Genomic DNA, 15,715 nt, shown 5'->3' on the forward strand with positions numbered 1-15,715 from the left:
TTTTGTAAATAGGAAACGAAGGCCAAAGCTATCCCTATTATTATTATTATTATTATTATTATTATTATTATTATTGCTCTCCCAGCTCCCAGCTCAGCTGAGACAGGTGTTTAGCGTACCTGAGGGCTTTGTGCAGGTGTGTAGGGAACTGAGAGAGCAGAAGACCAGTTTGTGAAACACTGAATTAGAAGAACAGAGGACTGAAACTAAGCCCAGATAATAAAAACAAACATGTGAAGCATAGATGATCATACGAGTCCATCTCCTTTCCTGTTGCTGTTTTTTTCCTCCCTTTCTTCATCTGTAATCTCAATGTTCTCAGTTTTTTCCTTCCTGTAGTGTACAGAGCGATGGAGGAATCACTGGTTCATGCTGCAGTGTGTGTGTGTGTGTGTGTGTGTGTGTGTGTGTGTGCAGTCTCTATTCTGTTCTGTGGTATAATCTTAAATTCTGTACTTAATTAGGCCCACATTCGCCCACCGGGGTCGGACAGTTTGTTCCTACGTTCATGAAGTTGCCTCAGATTTAAGTGATGTCAAAAAAGGTGGTGTTCTTTTTAAATTATTATTATTTTTTTTCAACCAATTATCTCCGCTCATAAAGCGGCTGCAGAAATCTAATCCAGCAGCCCACACACGCGTCGTCGATACAGTTACGCTACAGCGAAGCCGAAAAAGTACCTGTTTTCACCAAAACTGCTTTTGAAAGGGAGATAATTGGGGCAGGTTAATTAGCCAGAAACGTTCCATTTAATGACATTGACATTACAGTAGATGACACAATCGCACAGCCGGGAGATGGAAGATTTCTCACAGCGGCACTTATAACAGCAGCCATTTTAATTTCTCTGCAAACTGCTCTGAAAAGGGGAATAACGCGCGCGGAAGCCACTGTAAAAATAGCAAATGTTAATTAGCAAGAAATGTCGCTCAGTGACGACGGATTAACCTGGCTAATTCTGTTTCTTTAAATCTTTTAAAAGGGAGATGAGTACTTTAAAAAAATAATAATAACAAGACCAAAAAACGATCTTCAGAAGTTTCTAAAGCACTTTTTAAATGTGTAATGTATACCCATTACATCTGTAGCAGTGGTAAAAAAAAAAAAACTAATACGTTTATCAGCGAACTCACCAAGAGAGTGAAAGCTCCAGTGTGCTGCCTGGAAACTTTATCATCCTGGCTAAGGCGTGATAGCTAATGTAACTCAAGTACCTAACTAGTTTGTCATGCTTTTAAGTGCGTTAACGTAGCAGGCGAGCGACGATGCATTACTGGATAAGGAAAATGAAGAATAACTGGAATTTCCTGGAAGGGAGAACGGCTCATTATCATTTCCCGATAAAGTCTGTGATGTTTGTGGCTTGATGAGCTGCACTTTGGCTATGAGCTGCAGTGTCTCCTCACACGCAACCCGACGGACGTCTTCGCTTTTGGGAAAAGTATCTGGTTTTACTAAAACCTATTTTTTTTAGCGCTGTTTAAAGCAAGTCGTGTCTAAGACAGAAGCTCTCTTCTAATGATGATCACAGCAGAACTCTTATGAGCTGTACGTGTGTAAATATATCATTAATAGATAACATTACTTGGTTAAAATGTATTTCTTGCTCTTCGCTCATCTGAACCCAGAACAATGAAGTTGGCTGCGTGCAGCAGGTACGCCGTGTGTTAGGGGTGTACAGTACATCTTCTGCTTTTTGTAAACAAAATATTCAACAAATTTTTTTTTTTCAGTTGTAGAATTCTAATAGATTTCTAATAGAGGATCGATTGATCGGTTCTGCTGATTAATCTGCAGCGATAACCGATAGTTCCAGCAATAATCCACACCGGTAGTGTTTCCCGGTTGCGGAACGGCTGTGAAGTGTCCGCTGTCATTATACAGTAAAAGAGCGGCCTCTAGAGGCGGTATGATAAATTTTGTTGTGTTATTTCAAGTGTTTTTTTTTTTATTCATTTTCGACGTCTCTATTTTTATTTGTTATTTGGAGTCTTACTTTTTAGTTCAGTTTGGATGGATATCTTTTATTTATTTACTTTAATATTTATTCATAGTTAATATATTAAATATTTATATATTTATTTCATTTTAAAAAGTACAGTACGTTTTCACGGTACAGCTGTTTATTCTTGTAATAATGTTTGTTTTCATTCAGTATCAGTTTTAAAATACATCAGTTGATTTAATCGGTTCTCGGCAGGTAAGTACCGCCCCACTTAGCTCTTCCGGTATCGGCAACATCCTCTAGTTTCAACATCCTCTAGTTTCAACATCCTCTAGTTTCAACATCCTCTAGTTTCCAACGCAGTTAAACAAGTCCTGAATCGTTCTTGTATTGCATGAAGCTAATAGACTGTGGCATGTTCTTATGTCACGGATGTAATTAATTAAATCTGCAGACGAACGCGAGGGGTCTGAGAGACACTGTGTCATCTGTGGGAGACTTCGTTTAGCTAAATGAGGCAGTTATGCTCTACAGGAACATTCGCACTCGGAGAATAAGTGCTGAATAAGACACACACACACACACACACACACACACACACACACACACACACACTCACTCACACACACACCAGGCCCATTACCGTCAAGTGTTCAAGAAAAGTTCTTTTTGTAGACTGACATAAACAGACACAACAATTAAAGTAATAATTGCTAACGTTAAAGAAACAGAAATCGTGTGAAGATGAGGGTCGAATTTTCAGTTTTATTCTGAAATGAATTGTAATCCACTGTTAATACATAACTGGAGCTGTGATGAGAAATGTACATAAAAACATCAGCTACATAGGAAGTAGAATTGCATACACGACTCGTACAGCCGCGTACACGACTCCTACAGCCGCGTACAAGACTCGTACAGCCGCGTACACGACTCCTACAGCCGCGTACACGACTCCTACAGCCGCGTACACGACTCCTACAGCCGCGTACACGACTCCTACAGCCGCGTACACGACTCCTACAGCCGCGTACACGACTCCTACAGCCGCGTACACGACTCCTACAGCCGCGTACTCGACTCCTACAGCCGCGTACACGACTCCTACAGCCGCGTACAAGACTCGTACAGCCGCGTACACGACTCCTACAGCCGCGTACACGACTCCTACAGCCGCGTACACGACTCCTACAGCCGCGTACACGACTCCTACAGCCGCGTACTCGACTCCTACAGCCGCGTACAAGACTCGTACAGCCGCGTACACGACTCCTACAGCCGCGTACACGACTCCTACAGCCGCGTACACGACTCCTACAGCCGCGTACACGACTCCTACAGCCGCGTACACGACTCCTACAGCCGCGTACTCGACTCCTACAGCCGCGTACAAGACTCATACAGCCGCGTACACGACTCCTACAGCCGCGTACAAGACTCGTACAGCCGCGTACACGACTCCTACAGCCGCGTACACGACTCCTACAGCCACGTACACGACTCCTACAGCTACGTACACGACTCCTACAGCTACGTACACGACTCCTACAGCCGCGTACACGACTCCTACAGCTACGTACACGACTCCTACAGCCGCGTACTCGACTCCTACAGCCGCGTACAAGACTCGTACAGCCGCGTACAAGACTCGTACAGCCGCGTACACGACTCCTACAGCTCCGTACACGACTCCTACAGCCGCGTACAAGACTCGTACAGCCGCGTACACGACTCCTAGTCTCATAGTCTTCACACAGGCTACGGAGACTCTTTTTATGTGTGTGTGTGTGTGTGTGTGTGTGTGTATGTGTGTGTGTTTATTAAAATATATATAATTTTTCTTTTGGGGCAGAGGTTCATAACAAATAGAACTAAATGACGCTTACACCACAGAATTTGTTCCCAGCAGTCATTAATCTATGATTATGTAAATTTTTGTCAGGCTGTAATGTTGGTCATGTTGCGTGAGGAAATGGGCCTGCTGTTTTACTGCTCTGCTCTAATGTGTGTGTTTGTGTGTGTGTGTGTGTGTGTGTGTGTGTGTGTGTGTGTGTGTGTGGTCATGGCTACTGAGGCCCAATGCAGCTTGAATTTTTTTTATTGTTTCGTTCCAGTGACATAGAAGGATTCTCTCTGGGGCGTTGTGAGCGCTGGAATGCGGCCCTGCTTCTGAAAATAAAGATGTACATTCTGCTGTAATGCGCATTCATGCTGCGACTCTGAAATGCAGCAAACTGTGTGTATATAATGTAACAATATATATAATATATATATAAGGACTGACCAATATATCGGTCGGCTAATAAAAAAGGCTTCGGTTGACTTTTCACAAATAACATCTCTGAAATGGGTTTGTTTTTTTTTGCGTTTGTAATTGTGATGTTTTACAGCTCTACCAAAAACACATTGTTGACGACCATACCAGTCAAGCAGTGTTTAATTACAACCACCAGTGTCTGTCTAATTTTTTGATTGGATAAATATATATCAGACACACACAGACACATGCACACACCTTGGGCAGGATGCCAGTCAGGGCACCATGCACACTGATTCACACCTAGGGGCGATTTAGCTAATCCATCTACCAGGTACCATGGAGTGCTCTCTCTCTCTCTCTCTCTCTCTCCTCTCGCTCTCTCCTCTCGCTCTCTCCTCTCGCTCTCTCCTCTCGCTCTCTCCTCTCGCTCTCTGTCTCAGTGAGATATGCAAAGTCTCTATCTTCAGTGCTCCTCATACATTCCACAGGTGTCTGGGTGGAGCGCCCTTATTCCAAAAGATGGAGGTGTTCAGTTGGATTGAGATCTGATGAACGTGAAAGCCATGTGGAGGCCAGATGCTGTTTTCATACCATGTTCCTACGGAAACATAAGCCAATTGAGCGGCGTTCGTAACTGAAGTTCTTTCAGGCCCACGCCACACTTACACACACGTAATTGTTTTGTTTTTTTTAAAACTTAGTTTTATTGTGTTTGAGTGTCTGACTCATTTCCGCCACTTGTGCTTGTTACGAGACGTAACACGGCACACATCAGAATCACTTGTAGACCGTTACACCGTACAGAGGAGTCCAACGCGCCTTTGAAATGCCACAGTGTGCTTCGCCATCTTACGGCGAGAGCACACGATCATACATCGGCGTATTTTTAAAAACAGCCCCGTTTTCAGATTTGTCCATTTGAAGATTTGAGTAGAGGTGGCACCGAGAAGCTGCGCAGGTTCCAATATCGGTATCGGGCCGATGCCAAAGATGATGGATCGGATATCAGAGCCAAAAAAGAATGAATTTGATTCAGTCCAATCCATCGAATGGAAAAGATTGGAACTGGATTTGGAATTTCGTTTGGATCTGTAAATGTTTACGTATAAAGAGACTTGACTGTTTTTTTTTTTTTTTTTTTTTGAAATTAGGATTGATTTCTTTCGTTTATATTTATACTTTATACTTTGTTATATTTGCGGCGTAAGTCGTGTGTTTTTGCGCGTGTCGTATTTTTGGTTATCAGCTGACTCAAGGTTGCAGTACCAACATCGGTATTGGAAAAGAAGTCTCTGTATCACGCCATCTCTAGTCTTCGGTGTTCGGAGATGCCGCTTTAGTGTGAATGGGAAAACGCAACGCTTTCAGATCTAGCCGTGTTAGTGTGGCCCAACCTGCTCGGTATTTTCACTTCCAATGGCAGGACGTTCGTTACCTGGTTCATTTCATCATGAAGTAAACCTGACTGGAAACATCTGGACTCCAGTTATTTTATTTGTCACCCGTATAACGTAATTCTTCTCTCTGTAGTGTCTTCCTTTATCCGTATCAGTGTGTCACATATTATAATAGCGGCCATGTTGCACTGATTCATGCACGTACCGTGTGTGTGTGTGTGTGTGTGTGTGTGATCATGCTGTTACACTAATCCTTAGCAGTTCCACTAGTCAGTGTGTGTCATTGATCAGTGTAGCTGCTCCCTCATCAGCTGTGTAAGCAGTGTTTCTGCAGCTGTCGGAGGTGAAACCAGCTGACCCGACAGGTCACCATTACCGAGCGTGACGGTATATGACGGGTCTCCGAGCCTGACGTTTGAGGGTTACTTATTGTGGAGACAGGTTTACAGCTTGTGTGAAGGGTGTTTTGTGTGTTGTTGTCTTTAGCTGTAACGATGCCTAACAATTAATGAAGTGTGTAAGTTTCAGTATGGTTAGCTGAGGTTTTTTTTGCTCACTATAATAGTTTGGTGAAAGGAAAGTCCAGGAGAAACTGCTGGGTCATGTCCCGTGCCTTACGAATGATCTGTCAAAAAATACCCCGCTGGAGATTTATTAATTCTCAAGGTGAACTTGTTAGCAGTGAAGTAAATGGTCTGTCAGGTAACTGATAAATAACTGCATGCAGCTGTGTGAGACTTGCTGCAGATTTATTTATGAAGGCCCCTAAAGCATCGTTGTTTTTTTAGCACCACGGGAGCTGTTGCACGTATCTGCTGCTGGAAATTAGACCGACTGAAAGCAGATTCGGGTGGATGGTTTCGCCGAGCGCTCTTGCGGCATCAGAATTCGTATTGACACGTTCACATACAAGTGTACACTGTCAGTCTTAATGTGTGGATATTGACGTATACTGTTTCACTTTTAATATAAATGTAAATTTTTACTGCCTTAATATGCAAATCGTGTTGGTCTGGCAGCATGCGAGTGCGCAGCTGTAGATCAAGTTTGCTTGTGTGAGTGCACTGCAGAAGAGTGTGTGTGCTCGTGCGAGTGCTCTGCTGTAAATCGAGTTTGCGAATGTGAGTGCTCTGCTGTAAATCGAGTTTGCGAATGTGAGTGCTCTGCTGTAAATCAAGTTTGTCTGTGTGTTTGCACAAGTGCACTGCTATAGATCGAGTGTTTGTGTCCGTGTGCTGCTGTAGATCGAGTGTGTTTGTGCGAGTGCTCTGCTGTAGTTCGAGTGTGTTTGCGCGAGTGCTCTGCTGTAGTTCGAGTGTGTTTGCGCGAATTCTCTGCTGTAGTTCGAGTGTGTTTGCGCGAGTGCTCTGCTGTAGTTCGAGTGTGTTTGCGCGAGTGCTCTGCTGTAGTTCGAGTGTGTTTGCGCGAATTCTCTGCTGTAGATCGAGTGTGTTTGCGCGAGTGCTCTGCTATAGATCGAGTGTGTTTGCGTGAGTGCTCTGCTGTAGATCGAGTGTGTTTGCGCGAGTGCTCTGCTGTAGTTCGAGTGTGTTTGCGCGAGTGCTCTGCTGTAGATCGAGTGTGTTTGCGCGAATTCTCTGCTGTAGATCGAGTGTGTTTGCGCGAATTCTCTGCTATAGATCGAGTGTGTTTGCGTGAGTGCTCTGCTGTAGATCGAGTGTGTTTGCGCGAGTGCTCTGCTGTAGTTCGAGTGTGTTTGCGCGAGTGCTCTGCTGTAGTTCGAGTGTGTTTGCGCGAGTGCTCTGCTGTAGATCGAGTGTGTTTGCGCGAATGCTCCGCTGTAGATCGAGTGTGTTTGCGCGAGTGCTCTGCTGTAGATCGAGTGTGTTTGCGCGAATGCTCCGCTGTAGATCGAGTGTGTTTGCGCGAGTGCTCCGCTGTAGATCGAGTGTGTTTGCGCGAGTGCTCTGCTGTAGATCGAGTGTGTTTGCGCGAGTGCTCTGCTGTAGATCGAGTGTGTTTGCGCGATTGCTCTGCTGTAGATCGAGTGTGTTTGCGCGAGTGCTCTGCTGTAGATCGAGTGTGTTTGCGCGAGTGCTCTGCTGTAGATCGAGTGTGTTTGTGCGAGTGCTCTGCTGTAGCTCGGGTGTGTTTGCGCGAGTGCATTGACTGCATTTCATGCTGCCTGTCTGTAAAGGAGGATAACAATCAGTGTTTAGTCACAAAATTACAGTGTGTCATCTCTCTTCCTTTTATGTCTCACTGCAGCTTCTCTTGTCTTACCCCCCTTTCCTTTTTCTTCTCTCTCTCTCCTCTCTCTCGCTTGATTATGTGTACTGGGACAACATTACATAACATTTTAGTTGCTGTTTGTTAATTTCTGACAATCCCTGCATGAAATTCCAATCTCTTTTAGACCATATATTTTTCATATATTCCGTCTTTATTTACTGATAGACATCTAACACCAGGTGTCCAATCTTATCCGGAAAGGACCGGTGTAGGTGCAGGATTTCATTCCAATCAAGCAGGAGCCACACCCGATTCCACCTGATTAATCAGTTGATCTTGGCTTCCAGTGGACTCGGGTGTGGCTTCTTCTCGGTAGGAATGAGAACCTGCACACCCCGGCCCTTTCCGGATACGATTGGACTCTCCTGCTTTAGACTAAAACTGACGATAACCAAGTGATTGAAATATGACTATAACATTTATGCTATTTTGTCACTGAAAAGACTAAAAATAAATGCACGCTACCTATTAAAATGACATAAGTAGTTTGCATCATTTTTTTTTTTTTACATTTAAATGTCACAAGAATCACTGAATTATTCAAGAACGTGTTTAAAACTGTCCACTCTCGTATTGATCCATATCGACTGGATCAATATTCATCAGATGTCCTTTAAACGGTAACACTCATCACTCCACAAACACTGTGTTAGATGACGTGGTGACTGCTTTGAAACCAAAACATAGTGGACTAATTCCACCTCACTTTCTGTCTGTCTTTGCAGGATAATGCACTGGGCTCGGCGGATAGAGCAGGAGATCGACCGCGTCCTGCAGCACATCAGTGGAGCGCAGCAACTTAAAGGGGTGAGTGAGTGTGTGTGTGTGTGTGTGTGTGTGTGTGCCCGCCTGCATTTGGCAGGTAGACCAATTCCCTCAGTGTATACTCTTTCTGGATGATCTGCCTATGTGCGTGCGTGTGCCTGTCAACTTCTGTGTGTGTCCTCCGTCGATCCTCTCTGGGAGCAGCTCAGTAAAAATAACCTGGCCTTTTCAGACTTTTCTGCCAAATACTTTATGCTATTCATGTACACTGGGCTGAAATGTCAGCCAGGTGAGTCATCACCAGTAGAGAGCTCATTAAATAAAATCAGTCTCTATTATAAGCCCCGATAAATATCCTGTTCATAAAGTACATCAGATATGAGCGCATGCAGGTGGGGTAGGTAGGAGGTGTAGCCTAAAAGTAGGCTTTAAGGGTCAGAAGAGTTCCTCCTCCAGTACGTTCCTGGACAACTAGGTGACCAAGGGGAAATGGGGGAACTATAGACGGTAGGGGCAGTAGGGGACATAGTGGAGCTTTGGAAGGTAGTGGAACTAGGTGCAAATATGGAAAGGAGGGAAGGCAGGGGAGCTAGAGAAGTTACAGGAAATGGATTGGTAGGGTACCTAGGGGAGCTAGTGGAACCATGGGATGTAGGGGTGGCAGGGGAAATGTGGGAGGTAGAAGAATGTAGGGGAACTCTGGAATGTAGGGGATGTAGGGGACCAGTGGAAGTTAGAGGAATTAAATGAGGTAGCGGAACTATGAAAGATAGGGGAACTAGAGGAGTTATGGGAAATAGAGAAGAGAGACATAGGGGAACTAGGGGAGATATGGGAACTATGTAAGTTAGGGAACCAGGGGAGGTAGAGGCACTAGGGGAGGTCACGATATTAAGGAAGGTAGGTTAACTAGAAGAGGTAGGAGAACTAGGGGAAGTAAGGGACAGTAGGGAGGGTAGAGGAACTAGAGGAGGTAGGGGAACTACGGGAGGTAGGATAGATAGGGGCACTAGGGGAGTTAGTGGAACCATGGAAGGTATGGGAACTTGAGGAGTTCCACGAAATAGAGAAGGAAGAAAGTGATCTATGGAAGTTAGAGAACCAGGGGACATAGGGGCACAAAGGGAGCTAATGATTCTAGGGAAGGCAGGTTAACTAGAAGAGGTGGGGAAGTAGGGGAACTCCTGGACAGTGTTAGGGGAACTAAGGAAGGTAGGATAGATGTGAGAACTGTGGAAGGCTGGAGAAATATGAAATTTAGGGAAGGTAGGGATATAAGGAAGGTAGAGGAACTAGAGGGCGGTAGAGTCTCTATGGAAAGTAGGAGTAGTAAGAGAACTTGTATAGCCGGGTTAGTTAGGGGACTAGGGTTTGTGGGGTTTTTCTTGTGTTATATTATATCATTTTTAATCCTGCAACAAATAATCAATAAAATCGAGTATAATCGATAATTAAAATAATCAACAACGAATTTCATTATGGATTAGAAGAGGTAGGAGAACTATCTCTAGTCTATGTCTCCAGGTGAGGTAGGGGATCTAGGGATTAGAGCTGGTGGAAGTAAAGGAACAGTTTTTAGTCATTGTATCATTAAAACGTGACTAATGCATGCATGGAACAGATGTGTGTGTGTACAACAAGGAACATCTGTGTGAACTTGGATTTGGGTGATCTGATGACGGCTTGTCTTTTGGGAAAGTTCTGAGATTGACTGAGCGGTATAATTGATTTCTGTAATAGAAAAGTCCAGTGTGGTTCAGAGGAGAGACGCCGTCATTACCAGTCGGACTGTCTGAGTAAATGGACCTGATCCAATTTGCCCGAACACTTCTCTCCTCTGTGCTCTTTCTGATGGAAGAAGCTTTCCACTGTCTTTACAGTACGTTTCAGACCTGATTGAATTCGGTCACGTGAGTGTACTGGGAAAAGGAGAGAAATGGTGTGAAAGGTATAATTAGAGTTCAAGGAGCCCCAGTGTTACAAACTCAACACCTCAGCCAAGGTTTATTGCCATATATCCTTCAGAAACGTGACCTTGGGTTAAATTAATTGCATACCTCACCGTGATCTCGCTGTTACACTCTACCAGATGTTAGCTACTGAATTTAATTACGCAATATAATGCTGTATCTCATATTAGCTAGCATTACCGCATTAGCTCTAATGGGTAGGTGTAAGGATTAAGTTATAACCTAAAGCTTTGTTACTTGGTGCAAATTCGAAGTACGTTCACACTAGCAAAGCGACAGGCGATCATTCGTTTTCTACCAGCGCTAAGCGACTAAGTGACAAAACACTTTGAATTGAGATTTTCTAACGTCTACGTAACTTGGGTACGATGACAAATCCAAACATTTGGCCCGAATGATTCCTCGCACCAATCCTTCTGACGTTTTTTCTGTTCTCCACTCACAGTTGTTGTTTCCACCTGAAATTAGTTCCTATTTATTATTTGACGCACACAAATGGAAGAAAGACTTACAACCGTGGTTTCGTCTTATCCTGTCATATACGACCTCCCATTAAATGTGACTAGAGATGTTACGAAGGAATAATGAACCCTGGGAGGAAGTAACAGTAGATCGTTGGTGCGTCTGGTGAGTGTACGTAGATAGTATAGTTCATATCTAGTATAGCTTACTTTGCTGGTCCAAAAACAAGGCTAGTACAAAGCATAAGAATTAAATCAAACAAATACATTTGAACAGACTGTACTCTACAACGCTGTAACTAGCTACAGCTAACCCGCTGTGTTCGACCGTAACCGTGGGGTAAATGCACTGCTAGCACGTTGAAGCTGAAAGGTGTTTGAGTGCTTTCTCCGAGTGCTTTGCCTGAAATCTCTACAGTTTTACTCAAACTGGCCGTGATTTATAGTCCGGTCCCTAGAGTGACCCCTGAGCGTAATCTTTAAGCTTGCGAGGAGGCGGCAGATGGCACGGTGGGTTTGTGCCAGCTGGACAACTGTGCCTGAGTAACTCCCTCTGCCTTCAGCTTGCTCTGTATCTCACGTTCCGGTTAAGGATATGTTTACAGGTATGAGTTAACAGTATGCCTTCATACTGGTGAATGCATTAGGTTAACAAAAAGCAGCTTTACTTTTCACCTAGCATTACATAGTTCTGTTCTGTTACAAGAGCTAACTCTGCTTAAAAAGCCTAGGTGTGAGTAAACAAACCACACACGCGCTGTGCACTAGATCTAATGCTGTAATGACGCTGACAAACATAGACTGAGACGCTTCGGTGGTTTCTAATTTAAATAATGAAGCAAAAATATTAAGTAAACAATGATTGAGATGCGAAAATGAAAGCACACGTGTGTGTGTGTGTGTGTGTGTGTGTGTGTGTGTGTGAGAGAGAGAGAGAGAGAGAGAGAGATGTAGATGTTTCCAGAAAGAAGGCACTGGATCTGTTTAGTTTTCCAATTCTAGATACAAGTACTATAAATAAACTCTGGTTATGAAAGATGTGTGTGTTTGTGTGTGTGTGTGTGTGTGTGTGTGTGTGAGACAGTTGGATGTGTTTGTAGGAGGTGTGTGTATCTCGTCTCACAGTGATTCAATTTAGTTGATTCTTTACTAAATGATTCATAGAATCATGAATTCTCAATCTGATTTACTGATTTAAGAAACGATACATGAGTCATCTCGATTTAGTAGATTTCTCTGTCTGAAAACTGCCCAGGAATTTCACTGAGTTTTATAAGTTGAGCACATACTTTAAATTGTTAAATATTATTATAACGTTCCAAAAAGTAATGCGATGGCATGTCCGTGATGCGCGGAGGCACGTACGCAGCCCTGGTGCACGTGTATTGATCCAGGATTGTTGAGGTTCTCCCACAGTGTTGTAGAGACACTGGAAAACACTTGCATAAGTGTTTCCCGCTCACTTCTCTCGCCGCTCGGTAAGACAGCGGGACAAGATCGAAACGTACACCAGCACGTAACTTGCTTACAAACAGAATCACAGCACAGAAGGTCAAAAGATTCTGATTTCGTGGATTGTTCAGTAGAACGGAGCCGTGTTCACGTGGTGACGTTAAATAATGCGAAAGCAGCACCGCGGCGCCGCCGGGAGTCAGGTCTCTTCACGGATTAGTCGCCTCGCTTCAGGGTAGATCAGGGTGTGGAGTTTAAAATGTTTAAAAAAGTGAAATTGAACTCAACTGAACTAAACTCCTCACTCTCAGCACCCTGCCTACGCTTCTCCAAGTCCTCTAGTTTATCTTTCCTACTTCTCCCAGCTCCCTTTTCCCCCACTTCCATCCCTAGATCCTCCCCAAGTCCCTTCTTACTACCGTACCAAGTCTAGATCCCTAGTTTCCGTATTTTGGTTAGTTCCTCTAGCCTTCATAATGCCTCTGTGTCTTCTAGCTCCGCAGTTTACCCTGTTCCGTTTCCTTTGGTCTCCTTGCTTACCTGCCCAGCCTACCCTGGCTGACCACGTTCTCCTACCTCCTCCTGTTCTCTTATCCTAGCTCCTCTTCTCCTCTCCAGCCTCTTCTAGTTCACATATTCCTTCATCCTCTAGCTCAGTGCAGTCGAGCAGGAAACAAACAGCCGTTTTAATCGCTTTCTAATTGTTGTGACCATTTGTAATTCTGTGTTAGATCTGACGTGTCATCGTAGACCCGTTTATTTCGTTTGTTTGTTTTTTCAGTCTTTGACTGCGTCCCTGATAAATAGACTTGACTGTCGTTAGCTATATACTTGTCTGATGTGAGCTACTTCAATCGGCGGAGGCGATTAAAAACCTGCCTGTGAGATGTGGGAAGTGGGCGGGGCTGTCACTCATTCCAGATGTCGATCGACTCAGATTAACAGACCGGTGTATTATCGAGTGATAACCTGTTCTAGCGTACTCCGATGTTAAAATGTCGGGTTCCTACGCAAAATATATAAAGGCCTGTGAGTTCCCCCCTTACCCCTCACCTGCACCCCCTCTGCAGTTCTTTTATACCTCTGTTCAGAGCTATTGAATGTCCTGGTGATGTAAATGAAAGCAGTGAGGATTTGTGTTCTTGCTGTACAGTTAGCCGGAGGGTCAAACGGCTGTAAGATGTGGAGGAGGACTTCATTTAGAAATTGAATCGTCAAAAAAATGAATCATCTGGTGGATTTGTTTTTTCTCCAGCTGTACGGCGAGAAGAGGAGGCAGTACACCCTCGTCAGGAACAATCCCAGAGACATCGTGGAGAAAGTGGCCTCGGACATCGAGAAGCTGCTGTCCAAAAAGAAGAAGGCTCTGGAGGTGGGGGAGGGAGTGTGTGATGTGTTTAATATTTTTGTCGGATTGATGTATGTGTGTGTGTGTGTGTGTGTGTGTGTGTGCTGTATGTACGATATTGAAAGACGCTCATGAACGACAGCGAGGGGGGAAAAAAGTTTTGCTTTATACACCAGAAATCGGTCCAAGACACATGACACTGTAAATAAAAAAGAAATCTTTTGTTGTTGTTGTTTTTCTAACAGAAACTCGCGGCAGAAGCCGAGAGAGTGCAGACAGCACATCGATGGCAGGATGGCATCAAGGTCAGAAGGTTACCGTTTTCTTATTTAACGTCTTGTTTTAGTGTGTAACGAAAACACGGGGATCTACGAGGCTTAATTTTAGCTGCTACATTTAACTCGGTTGCTCCTTAATTATTCAAAAATCAATTATGCGAAGCCTCAGGGAACAGCTCTCTAATGAGCTTTCCGTCAGCCCCGTGCTCACATTCAGCAGCGTAAGTAAGGAGTGAAACACTCGGGGACGTGCTGTTAGAGGAAACTAATGAATCACAGCGTAGTTACTATTACCAGCCTGAACTTGATTATTTTCTATAACAGCATGCTCCCGAGTGTTTTATTCCTCTTATACCTTTTACATCTTTTATTTTTATTTTACTGACGTCGTCTGAGTCCTCATCACAGAAGAGCTGGGTCTCGACCCCAAGAACAACGAAACTGGCTCAAAACCAGCACCAGAATGGTCCAAGAACCAGTGGTTTGAAGGGGCTGGTGGTGTTTCGTTGTCGTGACAACAACTCGGCCCGATATTTCTCAAGATGAGAGAGAGTAAAAGAATTAGATATCAAGCTTGAAATAATTAAAAGTGTTTAGAAGTAGGTTTAATATTGTTGTATTTGTTTAAGTGCAGTGTAATAAAGAGAAATATTTGATGTATTTTCCGAAACGTAAGGCATTTTACTTGCGGAGATATTTGTAGGCTCATTTTTCGCAGTGAAAGAGGACTCGGGAATAAACGAGTGTGTCTCAGTGATGATGATGAAAACAAAACTTCATTACAGACTCAGGATGAAGCAGGCGTCTGTGTTCATGCGTGTAATCGAGTGTGAAAACATCTCGGGAGATTCTGACGTCCCGGGGCTCAAAGCCAGGAGAACGACTCGTAAAGCAAATCGAGGTGTTTCATTTATTTTAAATGAATTTCTTTTTGATTGTGCAGGAGTGGGAGATCGAGTACTACGACTCCAAGGCAGAGATGGATTACGTGAGTGTGTTACTGTTTCCGTGTGTGTGTGTGTGTGTGTGATAGAGTGTGTACGTATCTGTGTATGGTTGTGAGGAGTGTGTGTGAGTGTGTGTGTGAGTGTGTGTGTGTGTGTGTGTGTGAGAGAGTGTGTACGTATCTGTGTATGGTTGTGAGGAGTGTGTGTGAGTGTGTGTGAGTGTGTGTGAGTGTGTGTGAGTGTGAGTGTGTGTGTGTGTGTGTGTGTGTGTGTGTGTGTGTAAAACAGTGTTCGACTCTGTTTCTTTGAGCAGGACGGGGAGGAGGTGGAGCCTCAGATGTCTCTGAAGTTGGAGTTTGTGTACGACCCGAATTTCAAAAACAACGTGAACTACTCGTACACGGCGGTGCAGATCCCCACAGACATCTACAAAGGAGGTACCGAGCTTTACTTTTAACACTGACACTACGTCCTGAACTCGTCCCCTGGGTTTGCATCTGATGTTCCAGCAGTGAGCGAGCGTAGCTCCGCTTCCTGTCTCTGAAATCACGTTCAGTGCGTCAGCAGCGGTTAGGACGGGGAAATGCTGGCTAAAGTCGGAAGAAGTTTTACTCCAGGAAAGATTCCTTCGTGCAGTTA

The 15,715-nt window shown here is 44.1% G+C and overlaps 1 protein-coding gene across 1 annotated transcript in view; it reads left to right on the top strand.

Annotated features, from left to right (window-relative positions):
* The window catches only part of cacna2d2b (calcium channel, voltage-dependent, alpha 2/delta subunit 2b), a 45,187-nt gene that overhangs the window by 5,529 nt on the left and 23,943 nt on the right, over nucleotides 1–15,715 (top strand). The window contains exons 2-6 of the mRNA XM_053674106.1: nucleotides 8,581–8,662; nucleotides 13,759–13,875; nucleotides 14,097–14,156; nucleotides 15,073–15,117; nucleotides 15,390–15,513. Coding sequence (XP_053530081.1) covers nucleotides 8,581–8,662; nucleotides 13,759–13,875; nucleotides 14,097–14,156; nucleotides 15,073–15,117; nucleotides 15,390–15,513 — 428 coding nt within the window. The remainder of the gene's footprint in view (nucleotides 1–8,580; nucleotides 8,663–13,758; nucleotides 13,876–14,096; nucleotides 14,157–15,072; nucleotides 15,118–15,389; nucleotides 15,514–15,715) is intronic.

The sequence above is a fragment of the Ictalurus punctatus genome, chromosome 21, assembly GCF_001660625.3.
Source record: "Ictalurus punctatus breed USDA103 chromosome 21, Coco_2.0, whole genome shotgun sequence".
In the NCBI taxonomy this organism is placed as follows: domain Eukaryota; kingdom Metazoa; phylum Chordata; class Actinopteri; order Siluriformes; family Ictaluridae; genus Ictalurus; species Ictalurus punctatus.